General features: G+C 38.1%; 1 protein-coding gene across 15 annotated transcripts in view; it reads right to left on the reverse strand.

Moving 5' to 3' along the window:
• Heph (polypyrimidine tract-binding protein 1 heph) overlaps nucleotides 1-15552 on the reverse strand; it is a 356236-nt gene that overhangs the window by 106837 nt on the left and 233847 nt on the right. For all 15 annotated transcript variants that reach the window (XM_070296915.1, XM_070296914.1, XM_070296909.1 and 12 more), the window contains one exon: nucleotides 4773-4877. In XM_070296915.1, the coding sequence (XP_070153016.1) occupies nucleotides 4773-4823 (51 nt within the window). In that variant the 5' untranslated portion in view covers nucleotides 4824-4877. The remainder of the gene's footprint in view (nucleotides 1-4772; nucleotides 4878-15552) is intronic.

The raw sequence follows: 15552 nt of genomic DNA on the forward strand, positions 1-15552 counted from the left end.
CATTAAGCCGAGCGTGCAACTAATCAATTTATATACCCGCGTTTAATCCACGTTTCCACCCTTTCCTGCGCCTCAAACGCGATTATTCACGCTAGATGGGATCTTACAGAGCAAATTAAAAATCCGTATTAAAGCCGATTCGTATCCTCTTAGCAACGTTATAGAGTTAATGCCGCATTATACAATTTTCCGGAGAGTATGTGCGTCCGTCCGAGGAAGGACACAAGCTCGTTGACCTATCGAAAAAGAATTATCGTATCGCCAGTGTCGTATTACATTACACTGTACATTACATTGAAATTTTTACGAGGAAATTTTTCCAGATAATGTTATTCCATTTAAAGAACGCGCGTGTATGTGAAAGAAATGATCTTCAGAAAAAAATAAATCACACAAGTACATAAACACAACAGAGATTGCCACTTACGTGTACTCTGTTGCTAGTCGAAGGGTTAAGTAAAGAATCCTAAGTGACCGGCGACGATCGAAGAATCTGTTCAGAGACTCGGCTGTTTCTCGATTGATACGATATCCCAACTAGATGACCGGGGACACTCGTTTCGCGGAGATTTGTCGAAGAGGAGGACAAATCTACAGACGAATCCGGAGCGATTGATATCGAGAGAAAAGTCCCGAAGGCAAGGTAGTGGAAATATGATGGCGGAAGGTTGTACCTGCTCTCTTCCTCTCGAAACTTTATTCAGCCTGGAAGGCGGAATGAATGGGAGCTTCTACGAGCTTCACGAGCGTAGTACCTCTTCAGATTGTCTACGAACATCGGTAGGACTCTTTACCTTTTTCTACTCCTCCGCCTGTCGCGCTTTCAAGAGAAAGAGAAAAATCTCGCCTTTCCTCGTCACCTTCCTTTTTCCTCGCTTTTCAACACTTCGCGCTCGCGGATTTTGCACTCCGCAAGCATCGTGAAATAGTGATTCTTCGGCGCGTCGCTTTCTTTGCAACGAGATTAATTTGCATGATTTTTGCGAAAATGTTATAAAGCGAAATAATCGATTAAAAAAAAGTGGATACAATTTTTCCCTCTCCTCTCTTCTTTTCGATTAACGCATTAGTAAATAAAAATACATCATGTAATTTACAAAAGAAGAAATGTAGGTTTATTAAAAATCTTTCTAATTATAAGCTAATAAAACCCTAAAACAGATAGCTTTCGCGCGACGCGGAAACGAGCTCTGAAAAATACGCGAGAGGGATTATGCTGTAAAAAAATAAAATGTTGCTAAAAGCGAAAGAGCTAGAGAGAGAGAGAGAGAAAGAGAGAGAAAGAGAGGGTTGGAAAAGCACCTGCCGTATCGTACGCTCGTAATGACAGCGAGCAGATGATGTACGTCGGTCAGCGAGTTTCGTGGAGAGGGGAAGGAAGATAAAAACATACTCCCGGATTGTAACAAGATGATTCCCTCTACGTTTCCTTAATCGCGCCCCCTCTTCCCCGTCCCTCCAGAGGGATCGACTTTTTTTCTTAACCTAACAGATTTCGCGCCGATGGCGGGCGCAGCGCGGGTTCGATTTCCCCTCTGATAAATTGCACCCTCTAGACCCTTTTCCCAAACGCCAATTTATATTAAGTAAGAGGCATATGTGTTATGGTAGAGTCGTTCCGAAATATATACCCTGTGGGTCGGGGCGAAATTGCTCCGGCTAGGAGCAATTCCGCAACCGAGAAGGAAAGATCCCAGAGCTATTCTCGCCCATGTTTAAGAAAGAAACCAACAAATCGTAATTCTGATCACCTTGTGGACACGAAATATGTGGATTACGAAACATTTTTATAAATATTTCCAAGAGAAACTTCTTTTTTATAAGATAGAAGCAAATTATTGGGACTATAATAATTTCGTTATGCATTATATTATAATATATATGTTACATAAATCATATTACATAAATCGATCTAACCGCATAATTTAATTAGCAGACACAAATTTTATTTCTTCTCAAAATTCCTATTACAACATTATTCTCGTACTGTTATTGTTTTAAGTACGCTAAATGTAACGAGATTTTGCCGCAGTTTTCTGTGATATTTTCCGCGCTATTTTTTTTGCACGCCACGTTAATGTTGCGTCATCAGCTGGCGGGTAAAACAAACGTGTTCATACTCGACAATGGCTAATAATTTCCTGGAGTCTCTCTCGTCGTACGAGAATTTTCGTCGGAAAGTAGAGCGCGTACATTTTCAAAGTAAAAGGCGGCAAGCCGGAAAGGCTCCGGCTTTGTCACCAAATCCGTCCTCGGAATATCACGAGTAAATATACACGTTAAAAGCATATCCTCTCGTGAAAAACACGTTACATTAACGATCGGCGATAAATTTCGCGTTACACGCGTCGCACTATTATAATGCGTTCTTGCAGTCACGTTATTAGCAGATTGTGGAAAATGTCAAGTGACGCAGCATGATTATTTTCATTTCCGCTCTGTAAAACAGTAGAATTCGTTGTTGTTTGTTATTTTATAACAACAAAGAGGAAGAGTTCTTGTAAGTTCCTGGTAAATATAATTATAATGTGTATAAAATTAATTAACATATATATATATAATTTCTACGAAGAGATGTAATAATAAGATATCAAAGAACGCAGCAAAAGTTGTTGCTTGTAGTGGATGTTTCATAATAATTAACATTCGTTTCGCGTGATTTATATATATATTTTGAATGTGAATGAAGAGAACGATATTTTAAACGTGTATCCAACTGCTAAAAAAATCAAACTAGCTTCCCGCTCCGCCAGTTGTTTTAACGAGGCTATTAAGATTGCCTTGACATTTTTAAATGACACTGTTTGTCATAATAAAAAATAACGGTAAGTTGAAGAAAAAAATAACGCGCGATGTGTACGCAAACCGCTCGTTTCATCGATTTATGCCACATATGGTAAAAGACCGCGCATTTCAAAGAGAATTCCGTTATTTCATCTTAATGTTAAACGTTATCTAATGCGAGAACGCCTACATCTCGCTATCGAGCTATTAATCAAATCGTATCAACATTTTTCGGTGATGCAAAAACTCACCGATTCAGTTAAACAGGGATTTCGGTAAATTCCGGGGAAAATGAAAGCAAATCGCTTTACGTATCTCGCCCACCAGAGCTTGCCTCTGTTTGCAACTACATATATACGAAAATGATTAACGACGCTCGGAGAGGAACGAGGACGAACTTTTAGACTACATCCGGTGGTGCACGTGCAACCGAGTGTGATCCGGGACAGGAGACCGTGTCTCCCAATGCGGTTTTCAAACACGCCGTCGTCGACGTCGTTTGCGTTCCAGAAATTTCACAATTTTTTCGTGTCTTCGTCGAAACGACGTGTGACGACGTCGAGTATACGTGACGAGAGCAGGTGCGCGAGAAACGTGCTGTTCCCGAAGCTTAAACGGCTGTCGCCACGGCGGAGCGTGCAAAATATTAATTAAGGGGTACGTTACCTCGCTAAAAGGCCATATCTTACGTCACATTTTTCCTCTCACTTGCAAAAATCTTACTTTTTTCATTCCCCATGTGTGTATTTTTAATCTTTACAATTTTCAATTTTCAAAATTGAAATAAGTATAAACGTCCAAGAAAATATTGATACGAAAGATTTATCGGCTCTTTATATTCGACAAAATATATAAAGTTCATCTCTGAACCGACTATTAATTTCAGCGGGACATAAATACAGTGTGCTCTTAATGGCATTCACAAAATAATCTATACCTTCGCGATCCCGTAAGTAAATCGATTAATAATCGTCAGGCTATTCTCTCTCTACTTTTTCATGCGATGCGCAAGGATTGCGCCGAAAATTAATTTTTCCCGTAGAGATACACGTCGATAATTTCTCTTCGTCTATCGGTAGTCGATTATCTCACGATATACACATACACACACATATACGAGACTAATTAATAATAGTCATATCTCTCGTCGACGCGCGTCGTTATGCGCAAAGAATAATAATCGGCCGCTGTGAAAAATTAAGTTTCCCACATCGCGAGTTCGTTCACCGGCAATTTTTGTCGGGTCGTTTCGTCAAAAATTTCTACATACAGCGAATCAGCGTCGACTTCGGTCGAAAAAAAAAAAAAAGATAAAAAACGATTTCCCGGTCTCTTTGATGGACAGCCATACGTTCGTTGCGATGGGAAAGCCGGAAGGAACGCGAGAACTCTTCGGGGAACGCGAAAGCGACCGATCAGATTTCAATGGACGCATTTCAATCGAGGTCACTGCATACGAATTTCTCTTTGGTATGCGATGATTTATGGTTCGTTGCGCGTTCTGGTTGCGGTCGGTTCGCCGTGAGGCAACTCGAGGGAGAGAGAAAAGCTCTCCCAAAAAGCTCCGCACGACCGCTTTCCGCCATCGGTGAAATGGACGGATCGAGAAGGAAGTTATCGGCGTTCCTTGTATTTTATTCCGTTGTACCACGTGTATTATTGCCATCGCCGAAATCGAAAAGGGGGATTTTCTTTCGAGAAGAAAGACGCGATATATAAAATACAAATTTGCGACTCTATTCCGAGAGCATTTCGAGAGGGAAAAAAAAAAAAAAAAAAAAAAAAAATTATATAAGTATATATTTATATATGAAATTAAATATATATTTATATAAAATTAAAAATGATGATAAATAATAATTATTCTTCCCGATAGTAGATTCTTTTTCAATTATCTATATATCAGAATCTTTTTAAATATCTTTGGGATCTGTGATTATCGCGCGGAGATGGGGAGATTGCTCGCTGATTTAATTAAAAGCACTTACCTTCTTGGCGTCATTGTTGTTGTCAGCCGCGTGATGAGGTTGCGGACTCATTGAAGCACCATTGCTGACTGCCCCACTTTGCGACAGAAGCTCGTCGCTACCCCTCTGTAACAATAAAACACATTCGTGTGATATAAATAGCTCTTTCAAACCATGAATTCTCGATAAATTCTACTTTGTACGACGTGTATTTCGCGACTGTTCGCAATGATGTAATTCAGGATTACACTGCGAACCGCCGTTCGCATAAATTTACATTACGACGATCTTCGACGTATCGTAAGATATCTTCGGATATCACGGATAGCAAAATGTTATCGCAATACGAGAAGACAAAGAGAGAGAAAGAGTGAAAAAAGAAAAAAATACTGTAAAATATTTATAAAATAACATTGAGTGTAGTTTGGCGAATACTAATCGCGCCGATTTAATCCCCGAAGCTTTTGAGGAAAATTGAAATAAATTATCGCGTCGAGCATCTCTCGATTACTTAAGTAGTGGAAAGAAGCAAATCCTCCCATTTGACGTTCCGTCCTTAGAACGTTGATAAATCTCGAACTTGTCGTCAAAAGAAATCAGGATCAGGAAACGTACTACAGCAGTGTGAGACGCTTTTAAACGTGAGTCTGAATCTAAATGCTTAACGGAGTCTTCTAGGAAATGAAAGAACGTTGCGGTCAGTCGAGCGAAGAGAAAACATTCTCTCTCTCTCTCTCTCTCTTTCTCTTCTTCTTTCTGTTTCTCGAGATATTAATAATTAATCCCTATGCCTCTCTTTGCGAAGAACATCGTCTTTCGACTCATCTCTTAGAATCATTAATCGGTCTTCTGTACACAATTGCAAAGAAAGATTTACAGAGGCAAAAGCAGGTGCAAAGCAAACATTATATTTATAATATTTCAAAGTAATTAATTATAAGTTTAATTAATTATAACGCTTTAATAATACACATTACACACACACACACACACACACACACACACACACACACACACACACACACACACATACATACATACATACATACATACATATATCTATTTATAGATTATTTTATTAAATAATTGCATCATTATTATCCCATTGATATTTTACACGCGCGATAATTTATTTCAAAAATATAAAATATAAAATATTAGTTATAGAAATTCGTTTTTTCGCAATTACGACTTCTTCATTCATTATACAGTCATGGTTTTTTTGTCGTTGACGTTCGCCGTCAAACAAGAACATCGCGTGTGTCGTGAAAGCTTAACGAAATATTTATCGGACCGGCTATACCGTCGCTGCATTTATTCACGAATTATGAGTTACATTATGCAGTCGCGGTCGGTGACGCACTCCGTTAAATCTGCAGGTGAGCTTTGACAGCGAGAGTCTTCACTGTGACGTGTTCGCATGGCCAAACGTGTACGCGGAAGATAACTCATAATTCGTAAGGAAAACCACCACGGGGGATTTTCGAAACGGAATGCAAGATCAAAGACGGCAAGATAAAGATGACCGGACGATGCGGAAGGAAGCGCGCCTTGCGTGGATTCAATCGCGGTCACTTCTTAAATTATAGAATAAAAAAGTTCCGAGACTTCATAATCCTATGACTGAAAAGATGCTGATTAATCTAAATCAATTACATCCAATTTACAAAAGCATCAATATTTTCTTATTCTTTTTTTTTTTATCTACTTTAAAATATTTTTCTTTTGAGATGCGTGCGCGAGTTGCAAATTTGCATCTTTCGCCTATGAAAATATAGGGTCCTCAATCTTTGCTTTACGACGGCATTGCTTACTATTTTTTTTTTTTGCCAATTCAACAAAAATTACTTCTTCAATTTTAACGCTTTTCGTGTAAGACAACTTCCTGCAAAATAAGAAAATATACATATGTATACATATAAAACCATACGCACGTGACACATGGAGAGAAAATCGCAAATTATCCCCAACTAAAAAAATAAACGAAAAAAAAAAGATCTCGCGAGAGCGCAATTAGAAGGACGCGTTTTCCGCGATGACGCACATCTCGTACGCAGTTTATCTTCCGAAAGTGCATCGCAAATATTCCCGGCACACATTGAGTGCGCGCTGTTAAGCGGAATATCGTTCATAGAGCGATAAAAAGGAGCTCTTGTGTAGAATAGAAGCTTTCATCCATATCTCTGCGATCACATAGAGAGACAGAGAGAGAGAGAGAGAGAGAGGGTGAGAGGAAATCTCGTGGGTGGAGACGAGTTGTGGAAAGGGACTCGGTTCCCGTATATTTTCCTAGGATATAGGAGGTAGAAGCTCATCCTCTGACCAATGTACGGCAGAGAGCTGACCGCCCGATCCGGTGTTCGTGTATTATTTATATTTTCCGCGAATGTATAGATTATAGCCCGGCTACTCTCCTCCCCTCCCTTTCGCTTCGAAGCCCCGTAACTCTTAGGATTCACGAATATCGAATCCCATCTCTTCCTGTCTCTCACTCTATCCCCTCTGTTTTCATCTTCCGATTCTCTACCCCTCCTTGAAGAAGCATCTCACCCCCCCCCCTCCCACCCTCCATCTGTTCTTTCAACTTCGCGGATCGCGGAGTTGTTTTCTCTCTATTCTCGAGAATCGTCGAGATCTTAAATCCAAGAAGCGAGTCCCTGTCTCGTTCTCTGTTTTCCTTTCCGTTTTCTTTTTTCATTCATCCTTCCCACTTCCGTCGAGAGACCAATCTTCCGTGCGATACACGCGTGCCCGATGATCCGCACAGAATTGTCTCAAGATCATCCACGAGAGCCGAGTATGCTAGAAACGATGGAGCGCTTCGCTCGGATGACAAACCAATCTCACGCGCCGGCTGCAGAGCCCGATGAGAAGCTCTCGCTCGCGGATATCGTCGAGGAAGAAAACTTCGCGATACCCTTCATCGAGTTCGCGTGTGGATCACCGGCTATCGGACAAATAAACGTCAAACGTCGTGGATGTCTTAAGTCAAAATTAATCACCGAAAAATGTAGCGAGAAAAAAATATATTTTTCCCTTTCGTAGTGTAATTTTTTTTTTGCTTTATTTAAATGTATAATATCTATTAACAAAATTTAAAAATATAATTTTAATCGTACACGCGAATATAAAACAGTATCTTTCTGCGATTTGCGATCAAAATCTGAGCTTCAAAGTCGCTACCGAAAGCAATTTTAGACCCGATATCCTGTTATCTCCTAGTATGGTCACTCGCCGTATACGAACTGGCGATTGCCTATCCTTGGATAGGTAGGTCAATTTTCTCGCACGACGACAACGACGAGCGACGAAAGGATGCGAAACACGCGATGTAACGTCACTAAAATAATATTGGCCGTGGTGATAGGCTGCCAAGAAAACCGAGGACGCGAAAGACCATTATTGCTTTTCGAGATGGATAGCTTCTGGATACGCGTTCTCCCGACCGGTCGAAACTTTAGTTGAGAGATTACGAAGATTTCAGAGGCCTCGAGTAGAGTTGAATCGTTTCGTTTTACGAGGCAGAGGATTATATGTACGAATCCTATTCCAGTTTATTACCTTGCTAACTAATCCACGCTTCTGCATATACGCCATATTCCCGCGGTGATGAACCAAGTTTTGTCTCTCCTGTGAAATTGACAGCCACGCGATAGGAGGGGTCGTTATTAATATCGCCTGACGCAAATTTATCGACGATTGATCGGCATCGCGCACCTGCGACCGCGGGTCATCGTTATGCAATAAAGACCGAATACTGTCAATAAAGGGTGCCTATGAGGGATAAACGTCAATTCGTTTCATTGACGCCTCGGTTGCTAACTCGGTTGCGAAGAAATTTTATTAAAATAACTCTTGTAGAAGACAAGCCAATATAATTAACCGAGCGACGACACTAATACTCGAGAAATAAATATCGCTAATAAAAATTGTAGAAAATGATATTATTCAATTATAAAAGTTTATAGAGTTTCTCAATCTTTCGTAATTCTCAACAAATGCCTCCTCATATCAACAGAAATTTTATCGAATGCAATAAACAAAGGAAATTAATCAATATCATACAGAATCGATGATATCGATGATATCATAGTAATTAATAAGGAAAGTCTATACAGCTTGTACCACAACTTGTCTACAAGCCAGATAATTCGATGAGAGAGGAAGTTTTGGGTCGAGTCGTGTTTCTCGTCGAAACTCTCCTCTACGGCAAATGATGTGGAAAGAGGGCAGAAATTAAAGCCGCTCGTTAGGGTGGAACGCTTATACCCCAATCGTCGTGCTTCGCCATCACTCAACCGTGAACAGAGAGGATGGAACGATCCGATATTCGAAACGCACAAAGAGCCACAAAAGTGGATCGCGTCTTCTTTTTCGTGGATCGCGTTGAAATTTCGCGAACTCGTCGAGTCAAACGACAAACGGGAAATCGGATTATCGGTTGGGATAATCGCCCAATTTACAATTTAAAAACGCAAAATAATAAATTCCCAAGGAAAAAATATATATATGTAATCACAGATTAAATTTCTCAATTAAATGTTCATCTGGAATTAATTACATAATGCGATTTCTTCATCTTTAGATAGCGAAGAAAACCTTCGGTTTTAATCGCTTATAATACAGAAAATTCTTCTCGACGTTGAAAACAAATCTGTGGGAGAGGGGTGGGGGGTGGGGGGGGGGGGAATAAAATTGAATGGATCGCGAAAATCTCGACCGATGAAAGGGATGTCGGTGATTCCAGGACACATCGTATTGCGCTCTCGCGAGTAAAAATTCGCTCGACTCAACGAATGGAATGGTTAATCTAATGTTCGTGAATAAAAGTGGTCGTATTGAAAAGTTTGACATAATATGGCGCCGATCGTCGTTATCAATACGACGCCCGCGACTATCATCGTTAACGTTTTCTTCCAAGCGCGGCCCGCTATTGAAATCGATGCGAGGATTTCGCTTTAATTAGCGCGTACAGTCAAGAGATTTCATTTGCATCTTGCGATCGGGAGAAAAGTTTGCCTGGTGCGTTCCCATCTAATACGAAATTGGTAGATCGTGCTAGCGCGAGAAACACGGTAAACTTGCGTAAAAAGGCATCTTTTTTTTCATGAATTACGAAATGGTTCGACTAGAATAATGCAAGGTTCGCAAGTCCGAAAAAGTATCATGTGCTGATAATTTACAAGTAGTTCGCCTTGTTATTCTCATTGTCAGCCCGATATTAATCGCCCGCAAAAAAAAAAAAAAGCTTCTCCCAAAGTACAAAGGCTGAGATATCCCGTCTTGGAAAATTGACAGATACAAACACGAATAAAATAACATCGCGGATAATTTTCCGTCGGATTTCTTTCTATTAAATGTCGGAAGAATAACTTATTCCTTTTAAAGAATAAATTTTTACATAAATAATTATGTAAAGATATATTACATTGGTTGATCTTTTGCAATAATAAAGTCTGCAACGAGTAATCTTGAAAAAAAATTTAGCCAGCGGCAGTCGCGTTTCGCAACCGTTCGTCGCCGATATAAAGAAAGATTAAAAAAAAAAAAAAAAAGACAATTCCTCCGGATTATATTTAATTCCGGGAACGAGTAGATATTTAAATATCGACAGTGCACTTTTCGCCCGCGCATGTAAAATAGCGAGCGTGTTTCTCGACGAGGCATCTCGCGTGCGCAACGTCTCCATTTTTCCTTCTCGGTCGTCGTTTCGTACACACCGACAAAAGTTACTTCAACCGGGACACTTCGTCATCCCTTCGCAGCACCCCAAACTTCACCCTTACGCGGTTACGCCATTCGACCTCATGAATTTCAAAATAATGCCCGCTGCCTACGAAATACGGGCGAGCATCTTCGCGGAGGAGTAAAGCCGACGGGCGACGACGAATCTTGTATACATGTATGTAACTGTGAGTGTGTAGGTGTGTGTATGTATGCGCTCGTCGTAATGTACAAATGCGACTTTCCCGAAAACCAAACACAAGATGGGAGAGGCACACGGAAAATTCGCCGACTGCCATCCCGTGGAGTAAATTAAGTTTCAACGAGTGTAGCTTTTGAAGTAAAAAAAAAAAAAGGAAGAAAGAAAACTCGAGAGTTCGAATTGTAATAAATAATTCAGAGCGCAATATAACAGTGGTTTCAACGATAGATCTGTTCATTTGATATTGTGTTGTGTTTATTATTTACGGAATTTCAGTTTTCTCAAAAGCGAAAGATTTGAAATTATTTATATAATCCGGCAATATTTGCGTTCTCTCAAACACACATTTATTATAAGACATTATTACAATTTTTGAATCTTCAATTTCAAAGTATAATTTTGAAACAGCTTTCGATCTCGCGTACTTAAACACGGAAATTCTTCGTAGCGGGCCCTTCCTCACCCTTACTTTTTTATCGCGATCGCGTCATTTGGCTTCATGAATTTCAGAATAACGCATTCTTAAAAAATACGCAGGAAGTATAGCGGCAACCGTCGCGATCACGAATATCATTATCCTTGCCTTCCAGCTACACGCGGCGGAAAAATATAGGGTGAGATAAGAACGAAGGTTACGTAAAAAGTTCACCATTTAAATCCTGCGTATTGTAATTTATGTTCTGCGAATTTTCACCGTGCGTGTAATGTGCGTGAAATCTTGTAAAATTTCGACACCCTTGGCGTAAGAAATATGAGACACATAACATACGAGATTCGAATAACAACACAGTGACATGGTTGATATTAACTGTACTTATAGAAAGCGTAAATAAAGAATGCTGTTTATCAGACTAAATGTAAGAATACTTCGAGCTTTTATTATTACCATTTTTTATGAGAGACAAGTAGTCGATAAAATGAAATTATTTTCGGAATATACAATATATATATATATATAGCAATTTTTTTTTTAAATCAAGCACGATTGTCTCAGGAGGAATAAATAGAGCGACAGTTCTATACCACGTTTATAAAGAATAATACAAAGTCATCTTTATGGGCGATTTTCTCGAAATCTTTGAGGAACAAAAGGGGAAACTCGACTAATAAAGGCATGAAGACTTAATAAGCCATAATCGCGGAAGAAAGTAGACTTACCGACGGTTTTTCAAGAGTACTTAAGAGTTCTTCGTGCGGGCTAAAAAGCTTAAGCGAACGACTACGATGAACGTCGGGAACAATGGGAGAACGTAGTGGCGTAAAAATAATATCCGTTGTGCCGGAAGTGTGACTTCGAATCAAAGAGTAAAATACGAGGTACACTTCACGAAGAGATTGCATTCCGCGAGTTTCGAAAGTACGGATCAGCGATTGGAAAAATTTTTCTCGGTTATAAAACTGAACTATTAGTCGAAAATAGTATGACTTTCGAAAGCAGATTTATGTCAAATAAATCGCAAATCATTATACAAATTTCTAAAGGAAAATTTCCTTGGATAGCACGTTAATCCTTTCTCTTCCGCGTATCTTTCGAATATGCTACGAATTGAGAGCCGAAGACGAATGATCGATTTTTTCGGAAACTCGAGTTTTCATTTCAATTTTCGAGTTATATCAATGTATTTAGAGAACACTTGTACAGTACCTTCATGTTGCATTTTTTCCTCTTGTACTTGGGTCGGAGCACTTTTATTATTTTCTTAAATATTGCCAACATTAAAAGATATCGGGTAAGATCAAGTCACAGAACTGTTATGTAAACACAACGCGACAGAGAAACGCGTTCGATAGTTCGACTGACGGCATCGATACAGAAAAGTATTATTTATATACAGCCCTTCCATGTGTGTATTATGTTTGCCATTCCGATCGTTCGTTAATTGTTTTTATTTATAAGATTGAACTCGATCTCCGTTTAGCGATAATGTATACAAAACCGCAAACGTTTAGTATAGAAATCATATCTCATAGACTTTTTTAAAACTCACATTTTATATACTTTGAAGCTCCTGGAAACTGAATCTATTCGAAAAAATAATCGCTATATTTGTATAATCGTATTTAAACGCAATGATTATATGTACACAATATTATTAAATTCTAAAACAACAAATAATTTATATCTTGAAAATAATAAAACAATAAGTCTTTGTTCTAAAAAGTTCTCATATCGAATTTACCGTTTAACAATTGCTTAATGTTATAATCCCATAAAGTTAAATGAGTTAGGATTGCATCTAAATTGCAATTTTATTGGGAATTAATATCATTTGGAAGTAAGCATGTATAATATTAAAAATGCTAAAAAAAGTAATTGTTATATTATACATAAATATATATATCGTTAGATATATCGCTTTAAATAATATGAATATGTGTTAGTTCCGTCAAGCAAACTCCGCGCGACCGTAGTTCCGAGTATTGTTAAACGGATAAATGTTTAGTAATAAGAATCACTTTTTTTAAACAAAGCTTTTTTTTAACCATCTTCGATAAAATCAGAAATATAGTAATAAACTACGCAACAGTACTAAATTCTTAAATGTATGTTTTATTCGAATGTGTTGAAACGACTGCGTCTTAAGTTGTCGAAAAATCGAATATTGCATCGGATGTGCCGGTTATGGTTCTATTATATCGTTTTAAAGTCATGGATGCGATACAATTTAAATTTTTCGCGAGAAAGCCAACGATGGCCTTTATAATTTCGTTGCAAAGAAGTCCGCGGGAAACGGTCCCGCGAGGGAAAGCTGAATGGGAAATTTAGTCGGCCGAATGCGATTAAGGTCGGATGTGGCGCAGATGAAATTTAAAGCATTGCTCCTCTCGCCCATCCTTTGAGATATGCTTCGCCATTCATGTGCGGGATATCTCGATCCTGCTACAAAAGCTCATCGCTATCGCGAGTACCGATATTTCACTCTTTCACGTTGAAAATACGAATCTTCTCCGACAAGCCGATTTCAACGTCTTCGAACTCTGCAATAGATAAATCTTATATAAGATCTGCGAGATATTTAACTGAAATAACCATCTTTTCTACGTGGAACTTGCAATTAATTTAATTCAATATATATATATACTTCTATTTTTATATTATATTTTTCACAGGAATAAGAGACGCGTGTACGAATTTATTGATAATCGTTTAATATTAATTTCTTGAATTTCCATAATATTTCTCTTTCAGAATATCAATCGCTTAATATAAAAACAATTATATCCTTTAAATTTTAATTAAATCGGGAAAATTATATTTTGCGCTATTACTTTCTAATATTCGATCTTATTCAGTGTAAGAGAAAGAATTAGATTATTGATTAGAAATTGGTAAATAAGAGAGAGATAGTCGAAAGATAGTCTGAAGATGAAAGTAGACTAATCTCGGAAAAGAGCATGATTCAAACGAAAGGGTAAAACGAAGGGATAATTATACCCATCGATTAACGAAAGGTCTCTAATTGCGAAAAGAGATAGAAATGCTCGATTGATCTCGCGATAACGCTCTATTTTCCATCCTAACGTACTTAATCTTCGTTATATGATCCTGGATTGGATCATTGGATTGGAAAAATTTTCTGTGTTTTTTTATATTCGCAAATCTTTATATTTTCAAACTTCTTTAGAATGATAAAAAGAATATTTTCAAGTAGACGATACTTTCAAAGAAAGAATTGAAGAGGAGGAGTGTTAAGATGAACGACGAAATAACTGAAAAATTTTGTTGTGCGTGTCATGGTATACAGCGATTTCTGCGAACACAGAAACTTGCGTAAAGTAATGCTGTCCAACATCGCCAACTTGATCGTAAAAGTTGGTTTTATAGTCCCGACCTCGACGAACTTTATCCAAATATAGCCCAGAAAGAACAGCGAGCAAGAAGCTCGTTTCCTTCGAGGAGAGCTGTTGTTTGTTTAACTTTAAATAATACGTGATTTCTCTCTCAAGTTCTCTTAAATTTCAAACCGTTGTAAGAATTCAAACATAACACCCCGCGTTTCATAGAAATAAAGATTCAATGTACATTTATTTAGGTTGCAAAAAAAAAAAAAAAAAAGATTCATAAAAAGTTAACAAATTATAATGTACATTTGAAATGAAATTAGTTTATAAACGAGAATGATATCAATGAAAAAAATAAACTGTCTTATTTTAATCGCGCCCTTTTCGTCAGCGCAATGATAAAAACGAGGTCGATCGAGAAAAAGAAGATTTTTTGAAGCGTTTTTCTCAAAATATATAACGGCGATTATATCGGCAGAAAAGACAGATGAATTCCGGAAACGGAAAGGACGTCGCCCGGTTGTCCGGAAAGCGGCGAAGATTACCGTCGCCAGCACGTTTCACGAAGCTGATTTTTGTCTCTTTTCGGCCATTCAACTCTCTTGTCTATAACTCACCTCGTTCCATAATGTCATCGCTAACTAGATGCTCTTCAAAGAAATTTCTTTCATACATCTTACTATCGACAAGCTAATAGAAATCGGCAAACGTACAAAAATTAGCGATGTTAATTTGAGCGAGAGAAAACTATTGCCTTTAATAATTATTTTACGAAATATTATTATTTCACATTAAAATTCGTCCGAACAATTAGTTAAGCTATAAAAATGTTGAAGACAGTAAAATTTTCCAATACAGTACTTAATTTCCTAAAAATGAGTATTAAAAAAAAAAAAAAAATTGTTTCATCATTAATGTCAATTTGTCACATATATTTCAATTTAATACAGTTCAATCTCCAATTTATTCCAATAGATTTACTCTATCTGCGTCCACTCTTATTCAAACAACCCTTCGACAGGGTACACATCGCTTAAAACTGGCCGGGCGTTAAAAAATCCTTCGGTAATTAAAACGTTAACGTCGTTTCAA

Source organism: Polyergus mexicanus, unplaced genomic scaffold, assembly GCF_030449975.1.
Source record: "Polyergus mexicanus isolate NDT 795.1 unplaced genomic scaffold, iyPolMexi1.0 SCAF_6, whole genome shotgun sequence".
Lineage (NCBI taxonomy): Eukaryota > Metazoa > Arthropoda > Insecta > Hymenoptera > Formicidae > Polyergus > Polyergus mexicanus.